This window comes from Heterodontus francisci, chromosome 13 (assembly GCF_036365525.1).
Source record: "Heterodontus francisci isolate sHetFra1 chromosome 13, sHetFra1.hap1, whole genome shotgun sequence".
Lineage (NCBI taxonomy): Eukaryota > Metazoa > Chordata > Chondrichthyes > Heterodontiformes > Heterodontidae > Heterodontus > Heterodontus francisci.
The window spans coordinates 52,729,353-52,741,940 of record NC_090383.1 but is presented as its reverse complement, the minus strand read 5'-3'; the positions used below and the strand labels follow the sequence as shown (position 1 = coordinate 52,741,940).

General features: G+C 41.2%; 1 protein-coding gene across 4 annotated transcripts in view; it reads right to left on the bottom strand.

Moving 5' to 3' along the window:
* Positions 1–12,588, bottom strand: part of rps6ka2 (ribosomal protein S6 kinase, polypeptide 2) — a 665,937-nt gene that overhangs the window by 316,999 nt on the left and 336,350 nt on the right. For all 4 annotated transcript variants that reach the window (XM_068044824.1, XM_068044826.1, XM_068044825.1 and 1 more), the window contains one exon: positions 1,876–1,992. In XM_068044824.1, the coding sequence (XP_067900925.1) occupies positions 1,876–1,992 (117 nt within the window). The remainder of the gene's footprint in view (positions 1–1,875; positions 1,993–12,588) is intronic.

The window sequence follows — 12,588 nt, the reverse complement described above, 5'->3', positions numbered from 1 at the left end:
CATATTAGTGTAATTCAGTGTAATAATGAAGGAGTGCTGCACTGTGAGTGGTGTCGTCTATCGGATGCGACATTAAAACCAGACAGAAGTTTAGAAATCATAAACCCGCTTGTCAAGAAAACATACTATACCAAATGAGGATTTTTAATTCATGGGTTGGAAACTTACATTAAACTTAAAAAGAAGAAGGAAAGCTGGAATATTACAGACAACTTTTACAAAGACTTTGCCACAGCTAAAAATGGCTACCGCCATTTGCATTTGAAAACCTTGCACATTCCAAGGCATCAAAAGTGGAGACACATGTCTTATTAGCCTGTACCCAAAACAATGGTTTTCCCTATTGATTGAGCTACCTGAGATTGCTTCCATTAGCAAGACATTCAAAGCCATCCTGGGACATTAACATTGAAAAGGTGAACCCCTCCTGGGGAAAATATTGACACCATGAGGCTTGAGAGATGGAAATTCCTAAAATTGTATCTCATTAGAAGGTACCAGAGACTAAGACTAAATACACTAAGACAATCATATGACCGTCTGTCCATTTCTGTGAAAGCGGGGAGTTTTTCCCTGGACAAGCAGACAAACCAGAAAGTCAATTTTTTTTTAGAGATACAGCACTGAAACAGGCCCTTCGGCCCACTGAGTCTGTGCCGACCATCAACCACCCATTTATACTAATCCTACACTAATCCCATATTCCTACCACATCCCCACCTATCCCTATATTTCCCTACCACCTACCTATACTAGGGGCAATTCATAATGGCCAATTTACCTACCAACCTGCAAGTCTTTTGGACTGTGGGAGGAAACCGGAGCACCCGGAGAAAACCCACGCAGACACAGGGAGAACTTGCAAACTCCACACAGGCAGTACCCAGAATTGAACCCAGGTCGCTGGAGCTTTGAGGCTGCGGTGCTAACCACTGCGCCACTGTGCCGCCCTAATTTGTGCAGAAGCCAGAAGGGCTGTCTCTCTCTCTCTCTCCAGAAGGCCTGGTGGGGTGTGCAAAGCCTAGCTACCGGCTGCTAGATCCAAGACAAAGACACAGAGAAGGAAGCCCTCTGCTAAACTATCTCCAAGAACAACTATCAACGCAGAACTGCAGGACCACGAATTCAACCGGAAGACCACTAAAGCTACCAGACCACAGACTGTGTATTATTTTATTTGTTCTAGACTCTAATCCAACACAAATTTATTCCTCATCACTCTGTCATCTATTTGCGTGTGTGTGAATCTCCTGTGAGTGTGTGCATGAAAGTGTAGCGTCATTTTATTATTTTTATTTAGATCGGGTTTAGATTTTTAAGTATAATAAACTCACCTCTTTCTTCTTTAAACTCAAGAAAACCTGTCCAATTGGTTCTTTTATGATCACAACAAAGGTGAAAGGTAAAACACTCACTGAAGTAGTAAACACATGCAATGTTTAAAAAGGAATCAGCCCTGTTGCGGTCAAATAAGAGGAAGGCCAAGAGGGGAGCCTTGTGACCCCTCCTCACCTGATTGTAGCACACTCTGTATAGAGGGATTTATAATACATAGCACACACAGGAAATCACCCGGCAAAGTGTTTGTGGACAAAATTAGTCTTGGGGAGTAGTGTAGAACAGGCAATAGTTGCCTGTTTTAGACCCCATCCAATTCCACCACCTCCACCCACATTATCCCCCCCTCAACTGTCGAAGAAAATATTTTAACTGGATATTCAATGTGGGGAAGATTAGCAACATTACAATTAAATTGGATGCCAAAAAGGTACATTTATGAATGTAACATTTATGTGGGGAATATCTTAAAACATTTACTTTTCTAAGTGGATTCTTTAATAGAAAGAAATGAAGCAATTCTTGTAATTCACTTACTTTTCCATAGGATCCCTGACCCAGCACTTTGAGCAATTCAAACTGAGAGGGATCTGCTTTTTCAAAACCTTCCTTCACATGGTTGCTGATATCTATTTCTTTCACGATACCTTCATCCTGCAGGGAAATAATTACACAGAAGATTACGTTAGCTGGAGACTCCACAAAACTGCAATAAATCACACATTCAGCATATAATCCTTTTTAACCCACTCTGACCCATTAGGACACTAGAGCAATGTTTTTCATACATATATCTGGGAATCATTGTATTCTGAGGTGCAATAGTGAATTTGCCTCTACGTTTTAAAGTGCCCTTCACTGTAAACTTTGCCTTTAAAGGCGACATTTAAATTAGACCATTTACCAAAAATCATTTATTCGTAAAAGCTTAGATATTTGCTTGAAGATTGGTTTATATTGCCCATTTACTCATGTAGATTCACAAATGATTGTGACCTCAACCTTTCAGTAGTTGTGAGAATTAAACAAACGGAAGTTATATAACCGAGACCCAAGTAACTTGTGAATAACATCCAGTTCAATAATGGTTTCATTGAGCTCAGAGAAGTTCACATGCTGCCTTAGGTTATGGAATATTACTGGTTACAATACATGCCACTTTCATACAGTGAGGGTTGCATAGAGATGGTATATTTTGTCAGTGGGTATTGAGGTTTGACAATCAGAGGCCGATAAATTGGATCGTGCCTAAATTTGGGTGTGATCAGGTGCACCACAGCTGCCTGAGAAGGCCAGAGCAGGATCTTACCAAATTAGTCTGCTGGCCTCAGAGGCAACTCACCAGCCACAGGAGGGCAGCAAGATTGGCCAGTCTCCTGCTCGCTGACCCCCTAAGGTGAGTCTGGAGGGACAGGGAGGTGGAAGGATGACAATCAAGAGTGAGCCAACTGGTGACAGACAACTATCTGCAGATTTGATATGAAGCCAGAAGAAACTGGCTTCCAGCAGTTCCTTTAAGGACTCCTGGCTAAGTTGCATGTAGATCAAGAAATCCTGCAATCCTGCAAGTAGCAGATTAAAAACAGGATCAAAAACATTGCGAATCATTAGCTACTCCTACCAACTGCTTGATGACTGATAAATACAATCATATATTTAATTGCATGTACAGCACTGGCCAACATTACCTTTGTTGTTTTATCTTTAAGTTCTTTTATATTCAATGACTACTTTAAAAAGGGTGATCCCACAATCCAGCACACGCAGTGGGGTGGTGCTGGGGGCAGCAGGGGAGGTGACACAGCTCACACAAGGATAATATTTGAGAAAATCACATGCATCCATTTGTGGATGAGCTTTTCTCCCCCTCCATTTTTCTGCCTTTTCTCCAATCCGCGTTTACTATTGCTAACACATAGGCCTAAATTTTGCTGCAGCAGGACATCTAATGGCATCTGCCATCAGTTAGACCTCCCATTGCACGTTTAAGTTTTTAATTTGAAAGTGTGAGCTGATAATGTCACAGCGAGGGTTGAGTGAACAGGGACAGAAACTGGGTATCACCTTAACCAATCAGATTGAAGGATTGTGAAATTAACAGCTCAAGAACTGAAAGTGAGCGCTAGAATGGGTGAATTCAATGTCAAATCAGGTACAGAAAGAGAAATAAAGAAAGGGAAAGAAAGATTGGATTAAGAGAGGAAAAAGGCAGAAAGAAAAACTAAAAATAAACTTAACCCTAACCCTAATTTTGTATACCTCAATCGGGTCCGCCCCCCCACCCCACCCAGCCTTCTCTGCTCTAAGGAAAGCAACCCTAACCTATCCAGTCTCTCTTCATAGCTGAAATGCTCCAGCCCAGGCAACATCCTGGTGAATCTCCTCTGCACCCTCTCCAGTGCAATCACATCCTTCCTATAGTATAGCGACCAGAACTGTACACAGTACTCCACCTGTGGCCTAACTAGCGTTTATACAGCTCCAGCATAACCTCCCTGCTCTTATGTTCTATGCCTTGGCTAATAAAGGCAAGTATCCCAAATGCCCTCCTAACCACCTTATCTACCTCAGCTGCTGCCTTCAGTGATCAATGGACAAGTACACCAAGGTCCCTCTGACCCTCTGTACTTCCAAGGGTCCTACCATCCATTGTATATTCCCTTGCCCTGTAGTCCTCCCAAAATGCATCATCTCACACTTTTCAGGATTAAATTCCATTCGCCACTGCTCTGCCCATCTTACCAGCTCATCTATATCGTCCTGTAATCTAAGGCTTTCCTCCTCACTATCTACGACACCACCAATTTTTGTATCATCTGCGAACTTACTGATCATACCTCCTATATTCAGGTCTAAATCATTAATGTACACTACAAACAGTAACGGTCCCAGGACTGATCCCTGCGGTACAACACCCTCTGCCTCCTGCCACTAAGCCAACTTTGGATCCAATTTGCCGAGTTGCCCTGGATCCCATGGGCTCTTACCTTCTTGACCAATCTCCCATGCGGGAACTTATCAAAATCCTTACTGAATTCCATGTAATCTACATCAACTGCTTTACCCTCATTTACACACCTAGTCACCTCCTCGAAAAATTCAATCATATTTGTTAGAGGGGTCTGGGCAGAGTAGATAGGGAGAAACTGTTCCCACTCATGGAAGGATCGAGAACGAGAGGGCACAGGTTTAAAGTAATTAGTAAAAAGCAAAAGCGACATGAGGAAAACTTTTTCATGCAGCGAGTGGTTAAGGTCATGAATGCACTGCCTGAGAGTGTGGTGGAGGCAGGTTCAATTGAAGCATTTAGTGTGGAATTAGACTGTTATATGAAAAGGAAGGATGTGTAGTGTTACAAGGAGAAAGCGAGGAAGTGACAATAGGTGAAATGCTCATTAAAAGAGCCGGTGCAGATACAATGGGTCAAATAGTCTCCTTCAGCATTATAACAATTCTGTGATTCTGGGATCAAAACCAATGCATCCACTATTTCTGTAGCTACCCCTTTTAAAATCCTAAGATGCAGGCCATCTGGTCCAGGGGTCTTGTCAACTTTAAGTCCCATTAGTTTCTCAAGCCCTATTTCTTTACTGATAACAATATGCTAATGTTTCTCATTTCCACTCGACCTTTAGTTCCTAATTATTTCCAGAATATTTTCTTTGTCTTCGATAGTGAAGACAGATACAAAGTATCTGTTTAATGTGTAGCGAGCCACACAACTAGGGAAGTAGAAAGGGTTTTAAACTAAATGGTGGGGTGTTATGAAGGTGCTTCTGGTTTTTGGTAAAATATTTTTTTGAGGAATTCATAGTCAAACTGAATAAATGTTGGATCAGTTTTTTTTTCAAGAGGGCATCGAAAGAACTAGTTTGGCAACAATGTTTACAGGTTGTCACATATCTCAAGTTAAAAAATAGAACAGAAATGCTGGTAACCGGGAAAAAATGAGGGCAGAGAAATCAGTAGCTCGCCCCTTGATTGGACAAGCTCTGGGAAGCAGTGCACACCTGAGAGGGCAGCAAATTCACAAGCTTTTGGTTGTAGTATCAGTGTGTTTTACCTTCTTAAGTGATTGGCTGAGAAAGTTAGCCTGCTGCTGAAGAAATGAAGGAAGGACAGAATTCCACAACACAGCTTGCTTTCCAGCATCTTTAAAACTGTGTCGATTCATCTCGTCTCCTGTCTTTGAAGAAAGCCTGCTAACTTAATTCTCAATGCTGCCTGAAAGCAACAGTTCTAAAAGATTCCAGTGACCTGTCTACATGCACTTGGAGGCTAGACTGTATGCCAGTTTTGGAACAACATATCTCATCTGCTGTTTTCTTCAAAATGAGCAAGTCATCAGCTCAAGTATTTTTTTTTGTCTGTAACAGAGCTGTGAATTTAAAAAAGAATCCCTTTTATTTTTCTGGTTAACCAATGCATGTGTGAGTGTGAGTGGCTAAAGTAAAAAGGGTACTTTAAAATTTCTATCTGCATATTTCTGCTTTACATCATTACTAATTAAGACTTATTTTATAATAAACTGATAATTTTGTTGTTCACTAAAGAAACCTGGTTAGAGTGTTCTATTCTTGGAAATATAAAGTATATGATTGAGCATATTGGTAAGTGTGAAAATGTAAACTATATGTTGTGACTTGTGGAGAAGTGGGACCAGAATAAACAGTGCACTCTTCCCGCCTCACTCATAACAGGGGCAAGGGATCAAATTTGGGAAGAGGTGGTCAATCAAAGAGTAGAGACAAGACAAGAGAGAAAAGTATTAATATGGGAAATGATAAACAGACTGTGCCAGGAAGGGACAGAGAGTACAAATCTAAGAGTAAAGCAGATAAAGTCAAAACTGAAGGCTCTGTATCTGAATGCACATAGCATTCGAAACAAAACAGATGAACTGATAGTGCAAATAGAAATAAATATGATCTGATAGCCATTACAGAGACATGGCTGCAGGATGACATAGATTGGGACCTGAATATTGAAGGGTACATGACATTTAGGAAGGACAGGAAGCTGGGAAAAGGTGAAGGGGTGGCTCTGTTAATTAATGATGGGTATTAGCACAATAAAGAGGGGTGGCCTAAGTTCAGGAAACCAGGATGTAGAAGCGGTTTGAGTAGAGATGAGAAATGATAAAGGCAAGAAGTCACTTGTGGGAGTGGTGTACAGGCCCACTAACAGTAACCACACAAAGGATACAAAGGAAGAAATAATGGGAGCTTGTCGGAAAGGTGCAGTGCTAATCATGGGGAATTTTAATCTACATATAGACTGAAAAAATCAGATGGGCAAAGGTAGCCTAGATGAGGAGTTCATAGAATGTTTTCAGGATAGTTTCTTAGAACAGCGCATTCTGGAATCAACCAAAGAGCAGGCTATACTCGACCTGGCATTGTGCATTGAGATAGGATTAATTAATGAACTCATAGTGAAGGCACCCCTAGGCAGTAGTGATCATAATATGATTGAATTTTACATTGACTTTGAGGGAAAGAGTGGGTCTAAGAGTAGTATTTTAAACTTAAATAAGGGCAATTATGAAGGCATGAAAGTAGAGGACTGAAAAATTAGGTTAAGGGGTAGGTCAATAGAGATGCAGTGGCAGAAATTTAAGAGGATATTTCAGAATACACAGAATAGATAGATTCCAATGAGAAAGAAAAATTCCAAAGGGAGGGCCCACCATCCGTGGTTAACTGAAAAAATTAAAGATAGTATCAAATTTAAAGAAAAAGTACATAATTGCACAAAGATTGATGGCATGTCAGAAGATTGGACAGAATATAAAAGACAGCAAAGAATGTCTAAAAGATTAATAAGGAGGGAAAAATTAGAGTATGAGAGAAAGCTAGCTAGAAATATAAAAACACATCGTAAGAGTTTCTATAGATATTTTAAAAAGAAAAGAGTTAACAAAGTGAGTGTTGGTCCTATAGAAAGTGAGTCTGGGGAATTAATAATGGAAAATAAGGAGATGGCAGATGAAGTGAACAGGTATTTTGCATCGGTCTTCAATATAGAGGAATAAATAACATCCTAGAAATAGCGGTAAATCAGGAAATGGAAGGGAGGGAGGAACTCAAGAAAATTACAATCACCAGGGAAATGGTACTGAGCAAATTGTTGGAGCTACGACCTGACAAGTCCCCGGTCCTGATGGACTTCATCCTCGGGTGTTAAAAGAAGTGGCAAGTCAGATAATTGATGCATTGGTTTTAATTTTCCAAAATTCCCTCGATTTGGGGAAGGTTCCATTAGATTGGAAAATAGCGAATGTATCTCTTTTATTCAAAAAGGGAGGAAGACAGAAAACAGGAAACTACTGACCAGTTAGCTTAACATCTAAGGGAAAATGTTAGAAGCTATTATTAAAGACATTATAGCAGGGCACTTGGGAAAAATTCAAGATAATTAGGCAGAGTCAGCATGATTTTGTGAAAGGGAAATCATGTTTAACCAATTTATTGCTGTTCTTTGAAGAAGTAACAAATGCTATTGATAAAAGGGAACCGGTGGATGTACTGTACTTAGATTTCCAGAAGTCATTTGATAAGGTGCCACATCAAAGGTTATTGCAGAAAATAAAAGATCATGATGTAGGGGATAACATATTGGCATGGATAGAAGATTGGCTAGCTAACAGGAAACAGAGTATGCATAAATGGGTCATTTTCTAGTTGGCAAGATGTAACGAGTGGTGTGCCACAGGGATCAGTGCTGGGGCCTCAACTTGGATGACTTGGATGAAGGAACCGACGGTATGGTTAATAAATTTGCAGAAGACACGAAGATAGTTAGGAATAAAAGCAAAATACTGCGGATGCTGGAAATCTGAAACAAAAACAAGAAATGCTGGATTCACTCAGCAGGTCTGGCAGCATCTGTGGAAAGAGAAGCAGAGTTAACGTTTCGGGTCAGTGACCCTTCTTCGGAACTGACAAATATTAGAAAAGTCACAGATTATAAACAAGTGAGGTGGGGGTTGGGCAAGAGATAACAAAGGAGCAAACACCAGGAGGGAAATAGAAAGCAATGAAGGTGAACAAGGTAGAAGAGACAAACGAAAATCCCGTCGGAGAGAAGAGCAGAACTTCTTCAAGGTAGGCATTCCTGGAAGAGAAGTGGCAGTGAATTAAACACTAAAATAAAAGCAAAATACTGCGGATGCTGGAAATCTGAAACAAAAACAAGAAATGCTGGATTCACTCAGCAGGTCTGGCAGCATCTGTGGAAAGAGAAGCAGAGTTAACGTTTCGGGTCAGTGACCCTTCTTCGGAACTGACAAATATTAGAAAAGTCATAGATTATAAACAAGTGAGGTGGGGGTTGGGCAAGAGATAACAAAGGAGCAAACACCAGGAGGGAAATAGAAAGCAATGAAGGTGAACAAGGTAAAAGAGACAAACGAAAATCCCGTCGGAGAGAAGAGCAGAACTTCTTCAAGGTAGGCATTCCTGGAAGAGAAGTGGCAGTGAATTAAACACTAAAATAAAAGCAAAATACTGCGGATGCTGGAAATCTGAAACAAAAACAAGAAATGCTGGATTCACTCAGCAGGTCTGGCAGCATCTGTGGAAAGAGAAGCAGAGTTAACGTTTCGGGTCAGTGACCCTTCTTCGGAACTGACAAATATTAGAAAAGTCACAGATTATGAACAAGTGAGGTGGGGGTTGGGCAAGAGATAACAAAGGAGCAAACACCAGGAGGGAAATAGAAAGCAATGAAGGTGAACAAGGTAAAAGAGACAAACGAAAATCCCGTCGGAGAGAAGAGCAGAACGTCTGTCGGTGCAAATCCATGGGCAAAAATACTCAGCTAATGGTACCCAACCTTTACAAGGTAAATGCAATGACATTTATAGAAGTCATTTGATTCGATATCAATCTGTTAGACATCACAACATCAGGCATTACACGATCAGATGCCATGTGGTCAGAACATTACATGATCAGACCTCCAGGAATGCCACCAACCAGATTTGGCACCCCTAGTAGCCACCGATGCACATTACTGTGGCTACAGTGACCACTGCAGTTACTGGGCACTACTGCCCTGTTTTCATGGGGAAGGGGCCTGAAAATTCAGCCCCAGACCTCAGAGCCTGGAGGACTACTTTGAGCAACAACAGGTTTATTTTGTTTTGTAAGTCAATTTACAGGTCAGATGGACAATCAGAAGCAAAGTGGCCCACCTCAGAAGACTAGGTCTAATTCTCTTTATACATGTATGTTATATGGGGGAGATGGTGGCATCGTGGTAATGTCACTGAGCTAGTAATTCAGAGGTTCAGGCTAATGCCCTTGGTACATAGGTTCAAATACCACAATGGCAGCTGGTGGAATTTAAATTTACTTAATAAAATTCAATTAATTAATAAAAAATCTGGAACTGAAAGCTAGTCTCAGTAATGTTGCCATGAAACTATCATCAATTGTCATAAAACCCCATCTGGTTCACTAGTATCCTTTAGGGAAAGAAATCTAGCATCCTTACCTGGTCTGGCCTACATGTGACTCCAAACCCACAGCAATGTGGTTGACTCTGAAATGGTCTAGCAAGACATTCAGTTGTCAAGGGCAATTAGGGATGGGCAATAAATGCTGACCCTGTCAGCAACGCCCACATCCCAGGAAAGCATTTCAAAAAATTGTGAGTTATCAGTTAGCTGCATAGCCATTAAAAATACCTGTGTTTAGAGGTCTTGGCTTTTGCCACGGCAACTACCATTATGTAATCATTTAATTGCTGCCTGACCAGCCATTTCATTTCCAATGGCTTGCCTCTGGTACAAATCTGCAATGTTTTAATAAGGTCTTTATTTCCTCAGGACCTTTATTCTGCACACGTAGATCATGGATGCCAGTGTAACTTGAGTTACTGGGCTGCCATCCCCTGTTGCCTGGAGACATGAGAGGGAGAGATGAAAGACTCCTTCCTCTGTGAGATCAGGTGCCTGCCTATGTAGCACTATATGAAAGCAATACTAAGAGATTACAGTCAGAGGTTTCCCTTTTTACCAGATATATTGGCACATGCTAGGTAGTTATGGCTTACACCCTAGTTGGCCCTGACGCCACAGTTCATGAGACAATAGACTTATTTGTATTTCTTCCCTACACAAGAGATTACAGCAGTCATAGTAGAAGCAGATCCCTCTCTAGTCATGTAATCAGTTTAATATAAATCATTGCAGATTTTTCTTCTGCTTTAACCCCAACACTCTCTTCATTGATTATACATAAATAGTTGTCGTAGAAATGCACAGTTGTACAATTTCACCTGCCCCCAAAGCATGTCACAAAGCACTTTACAGCCAATGAAGTTCTTTGAAATGTAGTCAATGCTGTAACTCAGGAAAGGTAGCAGCCAATTTGCGGACAGCAAGTGCCCACAAACAGCAATGTGATAACGACCAGATAATCTGTTTTTTTGTAGTATTGATTGAGGGATAAATATCGGCCATGACATCGGGGATAAATCTCCTGCTCTTTTTTGAAATAATGTCATGGGATCTTTTACATCGACCTGAGAGGGTGATAGTGTCTCGGTTGAGCGTGTCATCCAAAAGGTGGCACCTCCGACAGTGCAGCACTGCCTCAGTATTGCACTGGAGTGTCAGTCTAGATTTTATTTGCGCTCAAGACTCTGCAGTGGGACTTGAACCCACAACCTTGTAATTGAGAGACGAGCGTGCTACCACATGGAAGATGTTGTACCTGCTAATTTTGAATAGGGCAAGTTCTAGCTGCACAGTAATGCTCAGTGTCAAGTAAAGGAGAAAGCTTTCAGCTGAACCCACTCCAGTCAGTGCCCAATCTGAGCCACATCAAGTAGGGGAGCACCTTGTGCAGCTCACAACACCTCCCAATAAAGGAAAGGGCAAATAAGAGGGAAGAGTCATGCCTGAGTAATCACTAGTATCTATCGGTTGGTGACATTGCTGGGGATTGGGAGCAGACCATATATTCATCCTCTTGGTTGCTTGTGTCAGATCCGGCAGATGAAAGAAAGGGGGAAAACTATAAAATTGAAAGAAAAAGAATGATCTAAATATGGCCAGAAGAATAAAGTGTTTGCTCTATATAGATCTCAACTCAGTAACTATCAGGCAGGAGTGACTTAATTTGCAACTATGACTGGACAGAATGAACCTACAAACTTCAGTGCACAAGCACTGGCGAAGCAACAATTGGACAAGGATTTCTGCACCTGACCACTAACCAGTGACCTCTGGTGGAAAGTGCATGTGTGTGTGGTTGTCAGTTGAGATCGGGATCACGTGATCCAGCCATGGAACAGCCTGCTGACACTTGCAATCTAGGTTCAGACACAAAGCATGGTCACCTCAGTAAGCTACCAGAAAGTGGCCGCCAACTGTGGGAATATACCCCCCAGCATGAGTCAGCAGCTTTGGGGAAGGGGAGGAGACTGGTGGGGACCTTTTCTTTTAAAGAAAATGGCAGCGCAGAAATGGAGGCCAACCATTCTGAGGTACAAATATTTTATAAAAAATATACAGAGTAAGACAAAAAATCCCCTACTTTGTTCAGGAATATTCACAGATAAGGTCATTGTCAGGATTGATCGTAGTTTATTCCTATCACACTTTCCTATTAAGTTTTAGTTTAGTTGAACTGGTAATACTCTTGCCTTTGGTTCAAGCCCCAATCTGGACACAAATACATAATCTACCCTGGCACTTCAGTACAGTAATGACATTCAGATGAAATCTTAAGCCTGCTGTTCATGTGGATGTAAAAGATCCCAAGCGCTGTTTGAAGATGAGCAGGGAGTTCTGCTAGTGTTTTGGCCAATATTCATCTCTCAACCAACACCACCAAAGCAGATCAGCTCGTTATTTATCTTATGCGCTATTTGTCAGACCTTGCTATGTGCAAACTGGCTGCCATGTTTACCCACAGAACAATGACTATACTTCCAGAAAGTACTTCATTGGTTGGGAAGCATTTTGGAAAAGCACTCTACAATTACAGGTTCTTTAGTTCTTCAATCAACAGACCTCTGTCCCATATTTCAATATATAAGTTATGGAGATAACTTTTAATTTGAGCAGTATTGTAAAACAAGTGATAGCAAGTTGGCATCTCTCCAGATTTTTACTTCAGTTAATTTCAAAGGCTGCCGATTCGCAATCACCCATTTTACACCATTGCAGTGAAAGTGACCGCCCGAAGTGTCAGCACACTGCAGTCAAAGCATGACTCACCCTATTGTAATGTGTTA